Genomic DNA, 24,706 nt, shown 5'->3' on the forward strand with positions numbered 1-24,706 from the left:
TCCACATTTCTGCACAAGCCGCTGTCGTCAGTCACCTACCACGAGTGACTTCCTAAACAGAAACTCAAAAGAGGTTTCCCCACGCAAGTTCTTTAAGCAAACTGGTGCCAACCAGGTTTGCATCTTCTCTGGCACCAAGAGTGTAAAATTTGAAGATGTAAATGTATTAAATAGTTGGGAATTACACTAACAGTGCTATGAACAGTAAATTCAAATCTTATGTAGTTTTCACACAAACAAAACAAATATGATCTCACCTGATCCAGGAGTTAGTAATGGCCCCTCCAGTTCCAAGACCTCATCTTGAGTCAGTTCATCAATCTTTTTTTGTTTTTTCCTAGAAGGGTCCCTCGGTTTCCTCAGAAGGGAGAGTTCTTCTGGATGCCGTATATCTTGGAGGGAAGACAGAAAATTGTTTTTGATAACCGTACGTTTATGCCTTCAAGATGTTCTAGCCTTCTCCTCAAGAAAAGATTCTTAAGTAATAGGAATAGTAACTCAATGTTGGTGGGTATTTACAAGTGCACCTTTAGTTTTAGCCCAAGCATCTGAATTTCTTTAGCAAATTGAAGAACTACTTCTAAATCCCTGGGTCCTGATCAGTTATAAAACAAGTTATACGAATGACTACATCTTATCTACGAGAACCATTTGTGTGGTCCAGTACTATTTTATGACTGGCCAGCAATCATTTGGGGAGGAAGTGAAGTGGGCTTCCAAACTCTCTGCACACTGGCCCAAGCACACCAGCAACTTGCCGAAAGCCACAGGCCAGTGGGCACACAGAGAAACGCAGAATGAGGAAACAACTTCAAGCAACTGGAGTGCAAATGGAGAAAAAGAAGAAAAAAAAATCAAGACACCAGGGATAAGGACATCTTCAAGTCAGCTCTACGAAACTACCAGCAGCATATGTGGAGCATCAAGTGCACAGGACTTGCAGATCGCACAGACATTAACAGCAGCAAAAACTCCTGTGCCTCCTACTGCCTCCAGCAAAATTATTTTCTCATAAAACTTTTGCAACAAGCTCTAATTTATTCTGAAACAAAATCGCCTCAATACAAAGCAGCATTGACCCTCAACCTGTCCCAGTCACAACTCCACAGAAAGAACCCTAATCTCGTGGCCTGGAATCACTACCGTCAGAATCGCTGCCACTATGAAAACCCCCATCTGACCCTTGGCCCTGCCATACCTTCAAAGGACTCCTACTGATCAATGAAGCACTATCCCATTCTTAACTCTTCCACTGACTCAGGCACATTCCCGGACACCTGGACTATGCCACCGTTATTTTCTTGCTCAAGAAACAATATGCTACCCGGCCATGCTGTCGAACTACAGACCCATCTCCCTCCAACCATACCTAGAAAATGACAGCGAAACCAATCAATCAATATCTCACAGACTGTTTCAGGCCCAACCACAGTACAGAAACAGCACTCACCACCACAGACAAAATCTGCATGATCCTTGGAGAGGAGACACAGCAACCCTCGTTTTCTTGACCTCTGCAGCATCTGGCATGGTCCCATATACTATTCTAATCAGTCACCTGCATGAAATTTGCTTTCAAGGACACTTTCCTCTGATCAGTTCCTTCTTTACAGTTTGAACATAAGCCGAAAGCCTAGCGCCTTACTCCTAGTAAGTCCGCTAACCCATTTGCAGAGTGCTTCAACGGTCATTGCTCAAAACCAGCCTCTTCAACACATGATCCTTCTGGCCAACATCATTCCTGTATATGACCAACAAACTCATTCAATGATGTCACTCCACTCTTTCCATATCGGAAAAGACCCCAACACAAGAAACCAGTTCACCACTGGCATAACTGAAGTGTCTAATGTGATGAAAGCAAACTGTCTGAAGCGCAACACCAACAAGACAAAAGTAGCGATCTCTGGCAAGAACATCTCCTTGTGGGACTCGAAGTGGTGGCCAAGCCAACCTCTGACCCCGCACCTAGCACAGACGCAAGGAAACTCAAAATATTTAAACAGCAAACTGGACATGGCTGCGCAAATCAACACCATAATTGTAACCTGCTTGCACACCCTGAAAGCTCTTTAAATGGCTCAAAAGCAACACTAGAAAGACTGTCACTCATGCTCTAATCACAGCAAGTTGTATGACAGGAACTCTTATCAACTTCCTACAAAGAAATCACATCACACCAACCTACACCTCAGGGAGCTCTACGGGCTCCTGATACACAAATGCACCGATTTCAATCTCCTCACACACATTCAAGGCACTACCCAACTTTGGCCCAACCTACCTGAGCAGTCCTATCTCCTCCCACCACCCACCCAGACACTTCCTCTCGACTTCTACTCACATGCATACACAGAATCACATCAGAAGCATAGGCGTTCTTACATCGCTCCTAAAGCACTTAATAGCCCCAGACTCCATATCAGAGCCCCCTCCTTTTTGAATCCTGCAAGAAGCTGAAGACATGACTTTCCAATTAACCATCCTAGCATAGGCACAAACTGCTCAGCGTCAGGACACCCTCACGAGTGATAGTGAGCTTTACAAATACACATTTTCAATCTACCAGACAAAGTCGCATGCAATAGGCATACACTCCCCACTGCCTACTTATCTGAAAGAAGAAAGAAGAAAAAAAAGGAACTTATTTTACAACACTTCCTTTTCTACCAAAATTTTAAAAGAATGAATAAAGCTTGCAATAGCACAACCTGATTCTGTATAATCAAATATGGATGATTAGTGGAGATTTCAAAGAGCTGAAGTAACCAATGTTGCTAACGGTCCATACTTTTATTGCTGTAAAGCCATACCACCCTAAACATTCGAAATATTGACATTGGCACCAGGAAATGTCACCAGAGATTACTTTTTCAGCCAAATGTGCTTCTCAGATCTTTGATGTGGCATACAGTACCTTAGATGACTGCACAGTTAATAATCATCTCATACTCGAGCGATGTATGGATATTGCACAGTTTAGTATGCATGGGGGCCAATGACAAAGTCTGATAGCAAAAATGCAAAGTACTGTTGCCTTCACAGGCCAAACTCCATTGTCAATGCAACTTAAGACATAAGCGCCCATCACTGTTATTCTGAGATGTCAATTAATGAAGAATGATCTGGAAGGCAAAACAAAAATAAATAGAGGAGTTTCTCACAATAGTAGACAAACCTTCTCAAAAGACTCTGGAGAGTTGTAAATTCCAATACCCAATAAATCAAAATCAGTTTAGCGAACACCAACCAATCATAAATCTCGTTTCCATACATAAGGCATTGTCACATGGTTCCACTCCCTCGTTTAAGGTTTGTAAATAACACCTAGCAAATTGGTAACCTGAACTCTTGAAAATGTGACTTAAGGTTAAGTACCAAAAAGCATGCAAAGCTGGAGAGAAAATTAAAAGCTATTAAGTAGCACACCTTCTGACACAATTGATCACCAACTCCTAGGAAAAAAACAAAAGCTGGAGACGACTTCTATTAAAAATAAAAATAAAAATAATAAAAAAATAAAAAGACAAATCCAACAGGTCTCGTCCTTTTATGACCTATTGGCTTTTCCAATTCATTCTGGTAGAGCTGCCCAGCATTGGTATAAAGTAAAATGTTTTATGCAAATATTGTGAGGCATTGGTGAAAGATAAACGTGCCACAGAGCAGTGCTTGTATGAATGATGACTTGTGTAAACGAAGGTGTCACGATGCTTGTGCACCTATTGAACGAAATAAGTGCATTATTTATTTACCAATCCAAGATAGAGGTTAAGTGGCTCAGGAGTTTAAAATAAATAAATAATTAAATTATAGAGCATTGCGACAAGAGAAGCGGTCCAGCAGCAAATGTAAGCAGTCTGCCAACCAAGAAATCTTTTAAAAAAATTTAAAAATGATCTGAGCACCTGGTGGGAGGGAAGCAGCCCACTAGGGAGGGGGTGCAACACAGAACACATGGGTAATTTGGTGGGGTGAGCAGCACAGAAAATTGAATTCTTTGTACGCTGGTCATGAGTCCTCTTCCGTTTAGCAGTATCGGGACAAAGGGAAAGGAGTATCAGATTAAACAGCATGCCTATTACAACTTTGATGAGAATTTGTGGACAATTTTAATTAAACTGACTGGAAGGAAAATTTTCCGATTTCATATTACCTCATCAATTTCATAATCCTAAATTTAAAGTCAATCAGCTGGACAGGAAACACAAAAAGAAAATCAAAGTCAAGAGAATTGCAGCGTTCTATACCATATAAATTGTCAACTCTGGACATTTTTCCTCACTAAGCCCTTTTATCACAGCCTTCCATCTTGGGTTCTTCAGGATAGACCATTTCACGGCCAGGAGACACACTGTAGTGCTGCGTGCAAAGTCACATAAAAGGTAAGGGTCTCAACTCAAAGATCAGACTGCGTTCAATATTTATACACTTCAACAGGCATTGAATACAATAGCTGATTACAATCCGGCAGGCATATCAGTCATGCAGGTTCTTTCTCAGCCTCTATCTTGTTTTGTAAGTGACGCCCTACAGTCCATGAGCTGAGGGGCGGGTTGTTCGGCTTCTTCTACATTAGATAACCTGTTCTGTTTCTTGGAACAGTCTGTGTTCGCTCTCTCCCTACACATTGTAACTGATCTATGTACTGAAACTTAGGGCGTAGCATGTACTTTTCAGGTTTTTCTGCAGGCTCATTTGGCTGAGTGGCACAAAAGGAGTCTCTTCACAAGGTGGCGTTAAGGTTCTCTTTCCCATCTTCACAGAATCTATACTAACTGAACAATATTATTTATGCAGATACAGCGTGGTGTGCTTTTGATGATCGAAACGGTCAAGAGAAAAAAAATAATAATAATTATGCAATGAAAAAGATTGAATGGCAACAGTATCTCAGTCCAAAATGAGGACTGGGGTCTACGAAGCCTATTTACGCACAACTTGTTGGTGACCTGAAATACACATGAAGGGAGTCCCTCTGGTGGGCACTATGATAAAATGCCTAATTTGCCTTTAGCTCCAACCAATGTGCTAGTCAACTTCCAGGAGATTTCACAACCAAGAGCTATGGGAAAAGGGAGGTTTGCAATTGGAAGGAAAACAGAAACATTGTTTGTACAACGGCGGCTGACTAACTATACACTATTGATAAATTAAAGACCTCTGTTTCCTGCTGATCTTTCCTGCCAGAGTAACTGGTATTTGTTTTTTGGTTGTGCGATGACTGCGAACTAATTAAAAAAAAAAAAAATCTGTTTCCTGCTGGATACAGTCTCCTGATTGGAAGGCAGCACTCTCCACATGCATGACAGGCTGTAACTTCTATGTTCAATTTGTGGACGCTCACTTGGCTTTATCCATCAGTCTGAGGAGAGAGCTAGGTGTTCCGCCAGCACAACCAGTGGGATCCAGGCCCCACTGCCTGCAACAAGAGCAACCCAGACACTGTCCTCTGGAAGCTGGGGGCTTGGAAAACAGTTTCCACCGCCACACCTCCCCCACCTTGACTTCAACCATAATTCTCTCACTGCCACTCAATGCTTCAGCTACTTTGTCCCATTACAAAGACCCTTAGGTTAAGGTACTAGCTAGGTGCCTCTCGTTTTTGGTTTCTCCTTTCTTCAGGTCGCCCTTCCAGGCTGAATCTGAATGAGGAAGTTTTAGAAAAAGAAAGCAAAAAAAGGCAAATTGTGTAAGTTGTGTTAAGTAACACAAGGTAAAAGACAGTTAAGAGGATTACTATTATAGAAGAAACTAAAAATAAGAAATTTAGGATTTAGTGCAGGGGTCTGTGTTCAAAGGATCCCCAAGAGGACCAACTTCTTTCAGTAATTCTTGTTTGATATTTTCTTAAAGACTCAGAACTTGCATTCAGAAAACTTTCTAAATTAACTTTTAGAAAGAGCATTTCTTTTGCCAAAGTATAATTGTACCTTACATAGATTACAAGGGTAGAGTCGTTGGTGGTCTCTGCAAGTGAATTTAGGGATTGTGGAGGTAACTGACAAATAACTAAAGAGAGGGGGCAAGAAAATAATCAGGTAGGCTATACAGCATGCATATACAAGTGCCTAAAGTTATTTTGTGACAGAGTACCCTGTAACCAGCAAAACAGGTTGGGATCAAGTCAGCCTAGTGCAGAGACCATTCTGTATATCCAACCTTTGTAAAGAGTGTTGCTGGATGGTGCACTAAGGAGAGGAACAACCCTGACCCCAACAAGGGGAAAAACATTGGTATAGCGGATGCAAGAAATAGTCACCAAGAAGGAACAAGGACCTTGCCTCCGAATTTAAGTGTGAGCATAACATGAATGCAACCAGAGTTCAGGAGATAATCCAGGATAGTCTGTAGCGAGCATACACCCAACCCATTGGCACTACTCGTAATTTAGGGGCCTGTATTCATGCCACTTCTTAACAGAGGAGCGCAGCCTAGAGTATGTGATACTGGTGATTTCCATGTCTCAGAAGAGACAGGTGTTCAGAGAATGATAAGAAAAAGTGTTTATAAAATATTCAGATAAGTAAATGCACCAGAGATGGTGCTAAATAGAGTACATAGTAAATCCAACGTAGGGCATGCCCAAAACCTAATTAGGAATACCACCTTTTTCGAATGCTACAGACCCGCTAAAGTGAGCATTCCTTAGGTGCAGATTACCTGCCCTTCAGAAGCACTGTTGCCCCACGTACTTGCTCCCAGACAGGAATTCAGCTCACCATTGGCAATTGAGTTAGACGTCACTAGTATTATTTCAGCAGCACAATTCTTATTAGAAGTTGCTTTCACCGTCTTGCTGTGCTGGCCGCTCCACTTCACTTCCAAAGTGAAGCCAATTGCCCAGAAGAACAAAAAGGGAAAAAAAAAAAAAAGTCTGTTTTTTATTTCTACATTACAATGGTGGTTAGGCTTAACGTACCTGCTAAGTGAAGAAGATAAGCCAGCATTGCACAACAGAGTAGCTTGTGATAAAAGATGCGCTGTCAAATATATGAGAGAGAGAGAGATATTTATATTTGTTTTTTAATGAAAAGTAGTTTAAACCCTCGTATATAGTGATCTGAATTTATCACATGGGTCAGGACCCTTAAGTATGGGCACTTTAATTCACTTAACTAAAACCAGGAAATCAGGCCAAATGGTTTTTAATGAACAGAAAAAGAAAAGAAAAACTGAACATTTTTAAGAGGAGAGGGGAGATGGAGGAATGGAGTTGCTAAGAAGTATATACGAATATCCACATTTTTAAGTACAGGAACATGTTAACTTTGCCCAATTCTAATCTTGCAAACTAATTTCGATTTGGATCGGAATGTTTTCAGGAACTTACACTAGCATAAATATGGGCTTCCTGCTCGGCAGCTGAATAAGAAAACAGTGAACTCCAATGATGGCAACAGAGAGGAATCAATAGGCCCAAGAAGCCTGTTCTGGGCTTGATGCCATTTAGTTCCCTTATGGGAACAGGTTTAAGCTAACCTTTGATGATAGAAAGCAGTGGGCAAAAGAGGCACAGTTAGCCTACCTAAACTTCGATGATTCTTAAAGCACTCAATTTTCGACCAAGGATTTAGTGGGTGAGAGAAACACTGCATCAGTGTGGGTAAGGACATAGCCTGAAAGAGGAAGGGACGAGGAAGCCTGAATGGATGATGTGTGCAATGAGTGGTGTCTGTTTTCTTTTGTAGGAAGGGTGGGCATGAAGTAAAGAATGAAATATGAAATCTTATGTTGGGTCTTGTTCTCTATACCTCTTTTTGCTCAGATTTGAACAGACAAATCTCGAAATATTTCAAAACCTGTTGTATTGTATGGTACTTCAGAAATACTATTACCTTGAGCTTAGTTTTAAAACTAGTTTTTTTCTTTTCCAACTAGATCCTTATCATTGTTCTTGTGGATGTGATTTGGCAATTCTCTTAACAGTTTATAATTCTGCATATCCAGTGGTTTGAATGTTCCTGTTTTCACCATGCATAATTGTAAGGAAATGCCTCCTTGGCATGGTTACCCCCTGACTTTTTGCCTTTGCTGATGCTATGTTTTGAATTGAAAGTGTGCTGAGGCCTGCTAACCAGGCCCCAGCACCAGTGTTCTTTCCCTAACCTGTACTTTTGATTCCACAATTGGCACACCCTGGCATCCAGGTAAGTCCCTTGTAACTGGTACCCCTGGTACCAAGGGCCCTGATGCCAGGGAAGGTCTCTAAGGGCTGCAGCATATCTTTTGCCACCCTGGGGACCCCTCACTCAGCACAGACACACTGCTTGCCAGCTTGTGTGTGCTGGTGAGAACAAAACGAGTAAGTCGACATTGCACTCCCCTCAGGGTGCCATGCCAACCTCACACTGCCTATGCAGTATAGATAAGTCACACCTCTAGTAGGCCTTACAGCCCTAAGGCAGGGTGTACTATACCATAGGTGAGGGCACCAGTGCATGAGTACTGTGCCCCTACAGTGTCTAAGCCAAACCTTAGACATTGTAAGTGCAGGGTAGCCATAAGAGTATATGGTCTGGGAGTCTGTCAAACACGGACTCCACAGCACCATAACGGCTACACTGAAAACTGGGAAGTTTGGTATAAAACTTCTCAGCACAATAAATGCACACTGATGCCAGTGTACATTTTTATTGTGAAATACACCCCAGAGGGCACCTTAGAGGTGCCCCCTGAAACCTTAACCGACTATCTGTGTAGGCTGACTGGTTCCAGCAGCCTGCCACAACCGAGACATGTTGCTGGCCCCATAGGGAGAGTGCCCTTTGTCACTCTGAGGCCAGTTACAAAGCCTGCACTGGGTGGAGATGCTATCACCTCCCCCAGGCAGGAGCGGTAACACCTGGCAGTGATCCTCAAAGGCTTACCCCCTTTGTTCCAGCACCGCAGGGCACTCCAGCTAGTGGAGTTGCCCGCCCCCTCCGGCCACGGCCCCACTTTTGGCGGCAAGACCGGAGGAGATAATGAGAATAACAAGGAGGAGTCACTGGCCAGTCAGGACAGCCCCTAAGGTGTCCTGAGCTGAAGTGACTAACTTTTAGAAATCCTCCATCTTGCAGATGGAGGATTCCCCAATAGGATTAGGGATGTGACCCCCTCCCCTTGGGAGGAGGCACAAAGAGGGTGTACCCACCCTCAGGGCTAGTAGCCATTGGCTACTCACCCCCCCCAGACCTAAACACGCCCTTAAATTTAGTATTTAAGGGCTTCCCTGAACCTAAGAATTTAGATTCCTGCAACTTACAAGAAGAAGAGGACTGCTGAGCTGAAAGACCCCTGCAGAGGAAGAAAAGAAGACACCAACTGCTTTGGCCCCAGACCTACCGGCCTGTCTCCTGCCTTCCAAAGAAACCTGCTCCAGCGACGCTTTCCCAAGGACCAGCGACCTCTGAATCCTCAGAGGACTGCCCTGCTTCAAGAAAGACAAACTCCCGAGGACAGCGGCACTGCTCCAAAAGAACTGCAACTTTGTTACAGAGGAGCAGATTTAAAGACCCCTGCAATCCCCGCCAGAAGCGTGAGACTTGCAACACTGCACCCGGCGACCCCGACTCGACTGGTGGAGAAACAACACCTCAGGGAGGACCCTCCGGCGACTCCGAGACCGTGAGTAACCAAAGTTGTCCCCCCTGAGCCCTCACAGCGACGCCTGCAGAGGGAATCCCGAGGCTCCCCCTGACCGCGACTGCCTGAACCTAAAGTCCCGACGGCTGGAAAAGACCCTGCACCCGCAGCCCCCAGCACCTGAAGGAACGGAACTTCTGTGCAGGAGTGACCCCCAGGAGGCCCTCTCCCTTGTCCAGGTGGTGGCTACCCCGAGGACCCCCCCCCCCCTTGCCTGCCTGCACCGCTGAAGAGACCCCTTGGTCTCCCTTTGAAACCTACAGAGAACCAGACGCTTGTTTACACACTGCACCCGGCCGCCCCCGCGCTGCTGAGGGTGTACTTTTTGTGCTGACTTGTGTCCCCCCCGGTGCCCTACAAAACCCCCCTGGTCTGCCCTCCGAAGACACGGGTACTTACCTGCTGGCAGACTGGAACCGGGGCACCCCCTTCTCTCCATTGAAGCCTATGTGTTTTGGGCACCTCTTTGACCTCTGCACCTGACCGGCCCTGAGCTGCTGGTGTGGTAACTTTGGGGTTGCTCTGAACCCCCAACGGTGGGCTACCTTGGACCCAAACCTGAGACTTGTAAGTGATTTACTTACCTGCTAAAACTAACAATAACTTACCTCCCCCAGGAACTGTGAAAATTGCACTAAGTGTCCACTTTTAAAACAGCTATTGGTGTTTTATGTGAAAAGTATATATGCTACTGTAATTATTCAAAGTTCCTAAAGTACTTACCTGCAATACCTTTCAAATGAGATCTTACATGTAGAATTTGAACCTGTGGTTCTTAAAATAAACTAAGAAAATATATTTTTCTATAACAAAACCTATTGGCTGGATTTGTCTCGGCGTGTGTGTTCCTCATTTATTGCCTGTGTGTATGTGCAACAAATGCTTAACACTACTCCTCTGATAAGCCTACTGCTCGACCACACTACCACAAAATAAGCAAAGGAGAAAATCAAGTCTTCTCAATCCACAGCCGGTCTTTCAAAACCTCATTTGAGAAATGCTACACAAAAAAACAAGTTTTGTTAAAGCACCTATGTAAGGTGTGTTGGGTTTGCTAATGTCTTTTGGCCAAAATGCACAGCAGTGTGGCTGTAGGTCCAACGTGGCTAAAAGGGAGCAGAGCAGTGCAGTGCCAGGGTCAGACTGTGGAAAAAAAATAGGTCTGGACATTAAAATAAAAGTGCTTCTCACCCCCCCTCCCAAAACTGGTAAAGCAAGTATCTAAAAAGTGGTGAAATCAGGGAAAACAACATTAAAAGCCACCCCACCTGGCCACAAAAATGTCCAACAACTGCGAAGGAGAAGGAGAAGGAGAAGGAGAAGGAGAAGAAGGAGAAGGAGAAGGAGAAACAACAACAACAACAACAACAACAGATTCAGCCCACACACAGATAGGTCTGACCAGACCATCGTGCACTGCCGGACTACCTTGTAGGCTAGTTCAACCCGGCACGGAGAAGTACAGTTGTGGGTGTAAGTAACTAAAGAATCAGACAGCAGATGGGGTGAAAGCGCAATGTTTATTTTGTCCTTGGGACAAGTAGGCCCAACCCCTGCAGCACAAACCCTTTGGCTGCCAGTTTGCAGAGAAGGGAACTGGCTGCAGTTGAGGTAATATGTCCATATGTTAACGCTGTTTGAAATTGTATTTATGGTTCATTAATGAAAAGCCTTCATTAGAAGGGTGAGCACTGTAAAACATTTTATGATCACACTGCACTACTGACACTGGTTAAAGTTTTAAAAAAAAAAAAAGTACATGCATGATCCAGGTTCTTTGCAGGGGGCCAACCTAGTTTCATTACGTCACTGATTGCCACAGTAGTTTCTGGCACTGAACAAAACTACTTTGGGTGCCAATATGCTCCTTGTGAAAGAGCCAAATGTGATCACTCTCAGTAAAGCCAGCCGATACATAGACTGAGAAGTAGAAGTTGAATAAAAAACAAAAATGCCTGTTCATGCCAGACTTAATTAGGGACCCAATTCTTAAAGAAAGTCACAAAAGTGCACCCATGGGTTTATGCATTTGAATTAGTGGCTTTCATGAATTCACAAGAACCTACAGAACTAGATCAGGAAATCGTACTCCTACAAAATATTTGTGAATAGTATTTTAGCACAAGCAAATATGCATGTGTAGATTTGCTCATGTGAAAATCTATGGAGCGTTTATAAGTTCACGTTCCCTCCAACCCCTCCAACCACTCCCCCCCCCCCCCCCCAACCCTGGAAGAACATCTACTTTTGCCATTGTCAGGAGTATATTTTCAGCCTTTCTCACTATGGGAACAAATGAGAAGAGCTGGTGAAAATCCTTAAAACATGCAAATTTGTATGTCTGCAGACTCTGCCCTGGAACTATTGCTTACTGCTTCCTCCAGCCCCAGTATGTAAATTAGGGGAAAGGTGGCAAAATAAGGAAACTGCTATATAGGGATTGAACTTGCAAGTATTTAAGCCCTACTACAATAGAAGCCCTGGCATAATCAATCAGAGAGGCTTTTATCAGAGTTCTTACATAATGAGATTGCTCCCATAATTTGTCACCGAACTACATGGCACAAGTAGATTTTTTTTTTTTTTTTTTTTACGCAGGACAAGTAGATTTAAGAAGCAACCTGTCTCATGGACAAGTAAATCTTTTATTAAAAATATATAGGGGTGTGGAATTTAATTGAGTTGCAAAAAGAGGAGGACGAACACACTTGGTGCAGGCTCCAGGAATGCACCGACATGAGAATGGAAGGGACGCCTATGGGAGCTAAAAGACAGAAAGATTGCAAATGTGAGTGACAATGAAAACAACTAGTGGTATGCTGTGGTCAGAAGTAAGCCCACTGAATTGTAAACATCTTGCAGCACAGGGCATGCGCTGTGTAGGCAAGTCGTTTAAAAAAATAAATAAAGTGTAACTGACTGAAAAGAAATTGGATATTTAAAAAACACCAGAATTAGCCATTACAATTCCAGTTGACCAAAAACAGGTACAAGTTCTCATTTCATTTTTAGTAACATCATTTTATGCAAATTTCAAAAAGAATTTTAGCTGAAGTAAAAATTTAGTGTACATAATTTTATTTTACTACTTGTCCTTTTGGTGCCATGTTCTGTAGAGCAGATTATCGCTGCAATCTCATTTTGTTCGAACTTTGATTATAGCCTCTGATTATGCCAGGGCTAATATAGGAGGGCCTGAAAAACAGCAATTTCAAGCGCTCCTAAAGCAATGTCTTTATTTGCAACCTTTCCACAGATCTATGTACTGGGTCAGTATGAAGCAGTAAGTAATAGTTCCAGGGCTGGAATGCCTTTGAGTCAGTGCAAACCTGCTACCGCTACCTTGCGCGTTTTAAGGATTTTCACCAGCTCGTCTCTAACATTTTTCCATACTGAGAAAGGTTGGAAATTTACTCCTGACAAGGGGCGAAGAAGTTCTTCCAGGGTTGGGGTGAAAAAGTGGTTGGAGGGAAAGTGAACTTGTAAAGGCTCAATAGATTTTCGCAAGAGCAAATCTACACATGCACATTTGCTCATGTTAAAATACAGTTCACAAATATTCTCTGGGAGTACAACCTCCTGCCCAACTCCTGTAAATTCTTGTGAACTCCTGAAAGCCACTAATGCAAAGACATAATACCATGGGTGCATTTTTGTGACTTTCTTAAAAAAGTGGCGCCCTGATTAGGTCTGGCGTGAACAACCCATTTTGTTTTTATTAAAATTCTATTTCTCTATCGGCTGGCTTTACTGAGCATTACCATTCTGCTCTTCCACAAGGAGCATATTGGCACACAAAATAATTTTGTTCAGTACTAGGAACTACTGTGGCAATGTGTGCTTTTTTGAGACCAAAAACCCTTTTTAGTTATTGCCAATGTTTGTTATGATGGCGAGGGCCTGGCAGCTCCCACAACAATAATGTGTTACAAAAGCCATGTCAAAACAAGATACGCATTGACAAAAACCAAAAGACTGACAAATAATGTTGGATCTGTTGGCTTTGCCAGAGCTCTTTTATTTTCATGTTTCCCATAATCTTGTTGACTATGGTTACACTGATTTTCTATTATGACATTTTTTTTAAAATAAATACTAGCATGCATTAACATATTTTACTAAATGATGCTTCAAAGAAATAGTTCCTAATACGTCACAGTAATTTAACAAAACGTTTTCCTACTTTCATTTTTTTTCAGAACATTTTATTTTGAAAGCAAATAATCATCAATCTTGCTTACAAGCTTCTACAAATATTTGCATCTAATCAGAGAGCATTCTTCGTGCATTATACATAGGCTAATATTGTTCAACCTTTAAAACGTCTGTGCACTTATTTTTACTGGAACCACGGTCAGTAGTGCAGTGTGACCTTACAACGTTCATTTAGAGTGCCAACCCTAATAATAAAGGCTCTGCATCAATAAAAGTACAAATAGCATTGACATTTGGACACAAGTATTACCTCAAATACACGCAGTTCTCTTCCCTGTACATTGGCAGCCAAAGGGTTTGTGCTGCAGGGGGTTGGGCTTACTTGTCCCAAGGACAAATTTAAACATAAAAACCTGTTGTCCTTGATCCCAAACAATAGGTCCTGGACGTGGGGCTACAGGAATTCCACACCACTGAAACAGAAGAGCTTCAAACTGATAAATGAAAGCCATCTATCATGATGAACAGGTATTTCCTGCGAATGGTTTAAGTTGGTACATTGAAATAGGCATCTTCTAAGTTGACCGTAGAAAATAATTTTCCTCAATGAAACAATTTCCTGCATGTGACCATTTGGAAGGCATGCTTTTCCTGGTGTTTTTTAATTTTCTTAAGTCTAAAGTTGGATGCATCTCCAAACAGAGCACAAGAAAAAAAGAATAAATCAGAAAATAGTCCAAGAAGGGTCACATGGGTTTGGTCTGGACGAAAGCACAGAGGTCACATGCTGGGAAGGCCAATAACATACTGACAGTCTAACAATAGATAAGGAGGGTATCATATTGAGTACCTTTCGTCTCTGCACTCAAGTTGGTTTTAACCTTACATAAGATAGGATCGAGCTTTAGTAAAGTCTCGATGTTGATCCTATTCTTGATACATTATCAGATATCATGCCTGACCCTTCATGTATCCAAAAAAAAAAAAAAATGGATGAGCCCACATAGTACCAGTTGTTGCTGGAGAAGAAGGAGAACCAGTATTAGGAGACAAGCACCTAATGGGGCTAAGTGGTTTGTTTCCAGGTTTAAAAATAGATTGAGAGTGATTCTCCTCTTACCCACCCCCCCCCCCCCCCAAAAAGAGGTTTTCTATAAAAGTGTTCTAGTATCAGAGGATCAGAAGCCAGTTCTGTAATATTTTATTTTTATTACTATTACACAAAAGAACCCTTCAGCCGGTTATTGTCTGTACCGGATATAATTTGCTGTTATGCTGCTGGGATTCCCCCTCCTCTTCTCTTTCAACAGGCAAAGTCAACTACGAGCATCCCGGAAAGAAGATAGACTCCTATACGCCTGTAATTTGGCTTAGCACATGGGCATTTCTGTTACCAATACAGATTACTTAATTTTTGCTGGGAGCCAAACTGCGTCGATTGCTGAAAATTACAGTCTGAATTAAGTGCTTTTCAACCACCTGTATCGCTTGGCAACAGTAGCACAGCCCATCCATTTAAATTCATCTGTATACAAAGCCACTGGAGCATCAATGAGGCCAGAAGACAAGAGTGCCTCTTTTAGTACATACTAAGATTGGTATTTGTCTTCCTCTGGCAATTTTTCAATGAACACTCTTTTATGCCATAACTGGCACTTTGCCTCTCCTGTCCATGTAATCTTATTTCATACATTCTTTATTCAGAAGAAGAGAGTATGTTGTTTAATTATTGGACCTTTTTTGCGCAGCTGATGACACCTATGAGTGTCTTCATTTGGTTCAAGAAACATGCTGGGGAACAGTCAGGTGATTTAGAGTTGTAAGTTTTAGAATTGTTAACCAGAACTGTTCATGGTGTCTTCAAGAGCCATAAAACTCATCCCACTTTAGATTGCCCAGGATGGGTAATATAGCTATCCCCATCATTTCAAGAACTCTGGCTGCTGATATATTGCACTGTCATTCTCACAACTTCTATTATCTTCTAAACCAATGTTTTCAGATTATCTGCCATCTTCCTCGACCTTATTTTGATGCAGACTTGTGTTTGGGCATAGAAGACAAGCGGTGGCAGAAGGGTAGGAGGCAGAGGAATAGGTGAAGCTACATCAGATAGCACTAGAGGCATAGCCCAAAAAAAAAAAAAAAAAAAATTATATATCAAATCATTAACATTTATAAAGCGCGCTACTCACCCGTGCGGGTCTCAAGGCGCTAAATATAGAATCGTCATAGGAATTAAAGTAAATAGTTGAGGTGTTAACATATTTGAACCTGGTCCTGACAGCAGCCTGAAAAACATTATCGGAGTTTGGTAATGCATTACAAACTTCTAGTATCACGTTTTGCAAGGACATTAACATTTCAAGCAGCATGTTCCCCAAGGGCATATATGGTGTATCGTACCTCCTATAATCTCTTATGGGCCAACAATTGAGACTCATCATGGTATCTGCGACTACTATATTCCTTTTCAACGTCATCACCAACTGATTTTATAGTGACAATGTTTGAATCTCTGAGAATGGATGCAGTCTTGCTCCCTATAAATGTTTCATATCCATACTCTTCTTCTAGGTTCCATGTTTGAATAAGGCTGCACTTCTTAGGAGTATCTCAGACCTTCATTCTCAAACCCAAAGAAAAATATTGTTAAATCTTTTCTGGTAGATGCAATGATACGAAAGATGACCTGCAAACTAAATCAGTGCAATGGATAGACGTGACTTGTCCAAATGATGGGTACACAGTATTAAGGAACACAAGGCTGTCCTCTGTTGCATGGGCTCTCACTATTCTAATGAGACTACTGGATTTTAGTTTGAGCAGCAGGATCGTCCGCGGTGTGGGAGACGGAGTCTAACCCACTGTAGGTGACACCTGTCGCTCTAAATCCGGGTTTTGCTCCAGCTAACTAGCAGTGCCTCATCTCCACCAGAGGATAGTGATGATTGGGCAGCCGAGCGCATGACATACTAGGCTTCTCAGGGAAGTCGTGGTCACTCAGGTTGCATCCGGTTCTCTCATTTTCAATTCAGTCTCATATATAAACCACAAACCGAGGCAGTATATGTTTTAATAATGAGTGTAATAAAACAACTGCATCTTAAATAGCAAAGCGTGAGCTGCAATAACCAGGACGCCACAACACGACAGTATTAAAATTGTGGCAAGAAGAGTGAAGCATAAAAACAACGCTATCATATTGTCACTATGATCTATGGACTATTTCCTATCTAGGTTGTTATTTGAGCACAGCATATTAAGCTCTAATTCTGCCTTTCCGGTTCCCCTGGGAAGACATCAACCGCCATACCTGGGCAATGGTCTGTGATCTGCGTTAGCATCTGTAGCGAAGCAATCAGCATACAGTCGTGGTTCCCTGGCTGGAATCTCCCTCTAACGTGGAAGGGACAACAAAGTGTTTATATAACACAGCTTATGTTCTGAGAAAATGGCCCTACACAAGGATGTGTATTATCTACAAATGTTGGAGACTATACTTCTACCAGGTTCACCGACAATGTTACGAACTGTAGCCTTGAATGAAGCACAGAGTGATCAAGAATGTCTTGTTTCAGAACAGAGTGCTGGGCTAGGCAAAAACAGTTAGATAGATGAAAATAAAACAAGACCATAAAAATGGTTATTATAAAAATAATGTGAAGCCGAATAAAATATATCTAGGTTAAAGTGCACAGCGGCCTAGTGTGTTAAAATAACTTGCATGGAGCTATAACTAAAATGGCTACACAACACCTCAAAGCAACTAACAATTAGGTTGATGGAACAGTCAATGAAATTGGCAGACTTGCCCACGAGGAAAGATACAGGGTTGTTGGGCGTAGGTGCTGGTATCTGGAAAACTAATTCTGCAGCAACAAGAACCAAGGGGTGACAACTTCACAGACATTGCTTTTGTCAAGGGAGAAAAAAAAAAAAAAAAAAAAATGGCGGCCTCGGGCCTCCAGATTGGCCGTAGACAACAAGGACGTTTGCTAGGTGCACTACCCTTAGTCAATGAAGGTACTTACTTTTGTTTAGATAGATTGCTTGTGGATTTCAGCACTCACCCACATTGCACCAACAGAGAAAGCTGTTATCACAATAGAACAAGGATTTATTGATTAAGCGGTCATTACTTCCAGACACCGTAACAATTTTGCCTTTTTGACTGGTATTTCAGACGAATGCCTGGGTTTTTGCAAGCATTTATATGGGCTGTCCAGTTTGAGGAAGCTAGTGTGAGAAAGGCGGCTCCTTACCAGCTCTCTCGCCTTATGTTTCTGCTACTCTCCCTCCTTTTTTAGGACTAAAGAGAGCTTCCAAAGCCAGCCCAAAGGGTCTGGTCTGTGCAGCAGAAGTGTTCTCGGATCTTATTGGTACCAACCAAAATTCCAAGGGCCTCTTCGCATGTTTCAGCGAGGCAAGACAGAAATGTGCAGATCTACCTTGCTCCTCCATCAAGGAGGGTTCCAATTACCCGTCTCTACCCTTATGCATCTTTTTTTTCAGGAAATATACACAACTTTAACGTCTGGCATCATGGGATGGATGCAAACAGGTTTAAAGAGGGCATGGCTGTCATCCTGCATAGCTTCCCCTTATTGCAGGTCACACCTGTCAAAAATGATACCTATATTTATTTATGTGATATTTTCTTTAAACTTTCAGCCACTACTGGCATGTAGTGAGCGTTTTCTGGAGCAGAGTTTGAGAGGTCCCTTCATAACATACAGTGAAGAATCTGGCCACTGAAACTTCTGATGGGAGCAGAAACTGATGCCCAGCCCTTCGAATGGCCAGAGGCAGGTCATATATAGAGGTGGATAAGTTATATGTGCTCTGTGGCTTTTCCAATGTTGCAGTGTATAGGTTTACTGCCACTGAACATTGGTTTCTAAGGGTTCCCAGACTGACAAAAGGGAATATTCAAACATTTGAATCTATGAAAGGTTCTATGTAGAAGAGGTAAATGTCTGGAATGTGCATCAGAGGGGGTAAACCATGACACTTAACGAGCAGCACCTGCTGACTTCAGCACAAATTATTGTTGAAGTTTAAGCTTTACAAGTCTCATAACTTGTTAGGCTAATTGGTGGGAAGGTTGTTTTTATGGGAAAGGAACCTACGGGGGCTGAGGGATGCAAAATACTCTAGTACTCAGAGGAAGGAAACCGAAAGAAACATCCCTGGAGTATTTATACACCATATTGGGACGGATGTGTCGATTCATGCATAGCCGAGAAGCTCTGACAGTACAAAGCTCTACCCACTGGCACAGTGGTGCGATGTATTTAAAATATTAACCAGCTTTTTAGGGTCGAGCCTGCGTTGCATGCGTATCGCAGCGAGCCACTTTAGTGTTTAGAAAAGGGCTCGGAGCCCTGTCGACGTCACGTCAGTATTTTTCATTGGTTCGTGGGCCTGCCTAATAAAAATCTGCATGTTTTCATTAGTCAAAGGCACGCATATGTCATGCCTTTTCTGGTGGCTAGTCCTCCTCGAGCGCATCGACCAAGTACAGAAAACATGCGCGGCTCGCTGTTTTCGGTCCGGCTTGTGGACTACTTTTTCTCTAATTTACTAGCGCGATTTCGCTTGGCAGAAGTCGAGCGCTTTACATAGTTAATTGCCCTTTTTCGGGTTACGTACATAAATGCACTTTTGCCGATAGCGTTGTAAACTCCTAACCCGACTTTTCACCTATCAGCTCTTAACATGAGCAAACGCGAGACCCGTTGCATTGCAAATGCTTGTTGAGAGTGGCTGGGACCCTCGTCAAAAGTATTGCAGCACTTTACAATGCCAGTCTGCTGCTGTAGACTCTTATCAAAAACATGAGTACTGAGGCATGCAGACACTGCTGCACTGAAAGTAGTACAGCCCTGCAGAAGTGGAAGACTGCACAGGCTCAGCTGAAACTAACAAAGTAACCTGCAAGTTTAAAAGATGCTGAGGTGTGCAGCAGGAGCATTAAGCCCTCAATCTTGCACCAGGACTGGTGCAGATGAAATCAGTCTCTGCAGTACGACCATTAACTTGCAGAGCCCTACCAAGCTAGACATGTGGGGAGTGCTCCTGACTTGCAGATGGCTGTGCTCCAAGCCTACAAGCGTCTGGAAGGGCTGCCCCTTCACGGAAACCGGGAGTATTCTGTCAGTGGAACGACTAGGGTTCGGCGAGTGAACCACGGTAAAGGCAGCAGCCATTAAAGTGCCAGCCTGAAGACTCCTCAAGGCCTGCGCTTCAGCGCAGGCTTTTCAGACATCTCACCAGCGTGAATTACATCTCTTAAAATTGATTAAAGGATTTCCGAATATGCTCATGCAACCACCAGACAATAAGTGCTAACGTTGCTCTTTCCAAAGTTTAGCACCCATGTCGATAAGTGGGAGTTCTGCCCTTTTAAATAGCATGCACCCCAGTTAGAAAATTATAATATTTTGCCTTCAAAAACAAAGAAACACGTTCCGATGGTATAGGTACAGCCTCAATAAGCAATACCTCCGATAGCACCTCAAAAGAAAGTGCATTTAGTCTTGCCTAAGAAATGGGGGGTAAGGTTAAAAATTGGTACGCATGGAAATCTCTTGTCAACAATAGAACCAGAGCGGATCCGGCGCGTAAGAAATGAGACTGTACAACGGTGCTAATGCATCAGATCATCAACATTGCAGTCATCTCCAATTTAATTTCCAAAAAGACTTAACCATGTTCAATACACGATTAAAGGAGAGGCTGATCGCACAAATATAAGAAAAGCTTAAGAATAGCAGATTCATTGGAAAGTGCCTGGTCTGTGTCAAAGGGAAGGCCGCTTTAAGTGGTATCAGCTCTGTTCCATTCAGGGAGCAGCCGCACTTAAGGTGTCAGTGTTATCCCATCAATAGTACATCAGCACTGTTGAGAAAAGCAGTGCAATTCTCTTAGCCGCAATGAATACAATTGCGCAAAAAAAAAAAAAAAAAAAAAACAGGATTCTTCAGCACGACTCTAAAATTAGAGACCCTAGAAAGCAATATATTCTAGCTTCGTCACAAATCCCCGCCCCATAAGACCAGACGTGACTTTGTGATCATTTTTCTAGTTCTTCTAATTGCTGCTTCCAGCCACTCTGTTCTTACTACAAGTACAATCATCCATCACCATGCAACTTGCAACAGGTTACATACCCACCTGCAAGAACATACCCCTACCTGTGCACCCACCATCCAAATACATCATTTTTGTGTACATGAAACAACCTTAGTGTAACTGTAAAAACCTCTGTTTAAACTTCACGTGCCCCTTTGGAAATTTAATATAAATGTTATGTCTTGAACAAGCCCGCTTAACAATTCAAGCTCACCATGTCCTGTCCTAGTATTCTCAACTGCTCCATAAGCACTTAACATTAACTCAATTACCCCTCACAACCTAACTCTCCATTCCCCCCCCTCCCCTCTTCAAAGTCAGTAGTCTTTGGCAAAAACAAACAATCTGTTATTACGTAATTTTTTCTTTCAACCAACAACCTTCTGGGTTGTGCAAATAGACAATCCTATCCCTCACATTTCAGTAACACTTTTTCCTTGATGCTTACTGCGCTCTGTTACTTGTACGCAACTGGCTTTTCAGAAAATGAACCACTTGGTTTCACCCACTATTGCTTTTCGCACAAAGAACAAATGAACTGACTGAACTGCATTGCTGAATCCACCCTTAACAAAATAACTCACATTTTCTCTTAACAGGGCATAGATATTAACTTTTTCCAAGAAGTAACTCGCCCTCATGTTACAATGCGCTTCAGATGGCGGGAACCTAGAGATTTTCATGGCAGGCTTCATAAGCAAGTTTACTATTCTAAACGACTAGTTTGACACACTGGCAGCCATCGCACTAAGGTAGGGGACTCTAGTTTCTCTTATCGTGTAGTGGTATTTATTAAATGTTTTTTTCATAGTTTGATCTGCTTGTGGTATAACATTTTCTACACTTTTTCCAGCCTTAGGCATTTTTTTTTTTTTTTAGTTCTGCTAATTCTGAAATGATCCCGGAAGCACGTCCCTGCAAACTCCTCGTTTTATGCAGTCTCAAATGAATGTCCTTATCAAGTGAGCCCTTTATCCATTCTTCGAAATGTAAGATTATATCTGACGTGTCACCGTTAGTTCCAGGGAGGGAGTTTAAAAAGGCTGTTTTCTAGCTGCTTATAGTCAATCTGGACCAGCATCGCCCATAGTTTGTTCTGCATGTGACCTTTTCCTTCCTTCTCTATCGAGAGAACGGTATGATCTGGTGTCTGACCAGCAAATTTAAAGTGGGGCCTCCGATCCCATATTTTGGAGATTAGAAGACATTTGATACATGAGATGCCCTTTAAATGTGTAGGGCCCATTGGGTAAGCTGTATGACAGACAGATCCTGTATTAAGTTTCTTATACATTCACATCTGTTCTGAAAATGTAGATTTAGGTCGTCCAACAGGGAAAATTTGGCCTTTTGAAGGCTTAGTTTGACCAAAATGTCTGGAATGGCAGGGTCACTATAAACTGGATGCCCAGCCCAGGTGGATGGTATATCAGCAGCCGACAGGGTGAAATTTGAGGACAACTCAAATGAAACGTAAAGGATTTCACATCTTGAGATACTAAAGGTGGCGGGGATTATATTATCCTTTGGTCTTACTTCTATATTATAGCTTCCCAACTGCCCACTTTTTTTTTTTTTTGTCGATCACATCTGGCTAGTGGGTATTCCTGCATAAGTGTAGCCTCGACTCCTTTCTGAGCCGCATTTTTGTCAGGGATAGTGCCTCACGCCGATTTTCCTCAACAAATGTAAAAATCTCAAGTTTGTCACAGAAATGAACTAAACTTTGTTATATTTGCTACTTATCATTTGACGACTAATGTCTCCATTTTGCCCCACTCTATCTAGATAACTGAAATTGCATTTGCACGTATCACAAGCAAGCAATGCATTTCTGGGATCTATGGAATTAAAACAGGCCTTGCTTGTAGCTTTATTTAGGTCAGAGTGTTCTTCAGGTGAATATTCCAGCAGTGTTGTAGGCATCTGGGCAGGGGTTGTGGCTCCTGGCCTTCAGATGGGAGCAGACGGGTTTGCCTTTAACTGCCGGCAAGGCGTCCATGCCCAAACACTCAGAGTGCACAGCAAATAACTACAGCACCTCTCACAATTGCCGCACTGACTGTCTCAATAATAGCAGCTGGCTCCACACAAGGTCAATATTGCTTTCCTATAGAATTCCCCACTGTAGCCCCCTTCCCTAAGTTACAAATAAAACGAAGTGGAACTCAACATAGTTTAGAGTCAAAATCACAAGCAGCTAAAAATTCACATAAAGAAATGTAATCGACCTACCAGATTACTGCAATTTTGCAATATGTGGAATACACAGAATCAGAAACAGGCCTCAGAGTGACAGCAGCAGGATTTCCAGAAGGCTGAGGCGATATTCCACATAAGTGAGAGCTGCGTCGGAACTCACATATTTTCTTACACATTGCTCTCAGTGAGAAAAGCACCCATTCCAGACATTTATCTGTAACCTACATGTCGCTCATGCATTAATCATTCATGTTCTATCAGCAATGGAAGTCTGTATAACTCTGCATAGCTAGATCTGTGCGGACGATTGGCCTTATTTCCTTCTGTGAGAGGGTAAAGATTGACTTGCTATTGCCATGCTGTCCCTATTCATTGAGGAACTAGAGCTTGCATTGCTGTTGCCAGATTACCTGCTTGTGCTACCCTAGCCTTACCTATCCTCGGAAAGAGGTGTCTGGTGTAGCTGTTCTATGGAGAGTTTCCACAGCGGTTCCCCCATCTCAAAAAAACGCAAAGGATCATTTGAATGCCCTTGCATAACAAGCCCCAGACAAGTCAGAAGCTTTTCTTGGACACAAGCAAAACTAAGTCCGTGGCCTTGACCCAGACACCCTGTCCAAACTGGGATCCTGGGCAATTTCCTTTTTACACTACTTCCTTTTCAGTGATCACGTCTGAGAGCAACATGAAATAATTCAGTGCAGAGTGTGCACTGTATCAAACCCGCTCTTGTAGATGGTTTAATAGACCATAATATAGCTCCATCTAGGACAACATTAAGGGCGCTGTATAGGAGGCATAAGACAACTGACTTGCACCTTGGGTCGCTAATAAATTTCATCAGGGCAGAAGAGGGAGAGAATGCAGTATCCTTCAAGGAACTGAATTGCAATGTTTAATTACGAAACCTGGTTTCAACCCCGTTGGAAGCTTGATCAACCAGGGCTTGATATAAGGTATGGAGTGAGTAAAAGGGTAAACCCTAATCAAATATGCAGGCAGAGTTTACTGTTTTGACGCACAAAAAAAGCATTCTTTGAAATGATGTAGGCAACTTTGTAAAAGTTTTAAAAGACAGCTTGACAAATGGCAGCGTTGTATCACATCTTCAGCCAATTTTTTCATTTTAGCAATCAGCAATTTCTATCCTGAGGTTTTGATTTCATAATTACACTGTTAAAAACAAAACTACAAGTCTCACAAGGCAACATGCTGTTGCTTGAAAAAACACAGATATTATCCTATGTTGTACTGTCAAAACGCAGCGTTGTGAAAAACAAAATTTCTTGTTGCTCCATTTTTACATTTTGCCTGCATGCCCAAGCGATTGCGAAAAATTAGGTGGATAAGGAAAAATAAAAAAAAAATCTTAAAAGGGGCTGAATTTACCATTGGCTTAGTCCAACGTCGCTCTAATTTACGTGCTTCTCATTGGCCAGCACATCATCTGCTTTCATTTCCTGCTCTCAGCTGCTTTGCTGTCCTGCTGTCAGGTGGATTCTGGACCAAACACTCCTTTCGGTCACTGCCACTCGCTAATGGCCAGTCTCCTTGCACTGGCTACTCCACTGTTTAAGGTACTTTT

The 24,706-nt window shown here is 42.4% G+C and overlaps 1 protein-coding gene across 4 annotated transcripts in view; it reads right to left on the reverse strand.

Moving 5' to 3' along the window:
• Positions 1 to 24,706, reverse strand: part of FERMT2 (FERM domain containing kindlin 2) — a 375,557-nt gene that overhangs the window by 271,786 nt on the left and 79,065 nt on the right. For all 4 annotated transcript variants that reach the window (XM_069208559.1, XM_069208557.1, XM_069208560.1 and 1 more), the window contains exon 4: positions 258 to 392. In XM_069208559.1, the coding sequence (XP_069064660.1) occupies positions 258 to 392 (135 nt within the window). The remainder of the gene's footprint in view (positions 1 to 257; positions 393 to 24,706) is intronic.

The sequence above is a fragment of the Pleurodeles waltl genome, chromosome 9, assembly GCF_031143425.1.
Source record: "Pleurodeles waltl isolate 20211129_DDA chromosome 9, aPleWal1.hap1.20221129, whole genome shotgun sequence".
NCBI classification, from domain to species: Eukaryota; Metazoa; Chordata; class Amphibia; order Caudata; family Salamandridae; genus Pleurodeles; species Pleurodeles waltl.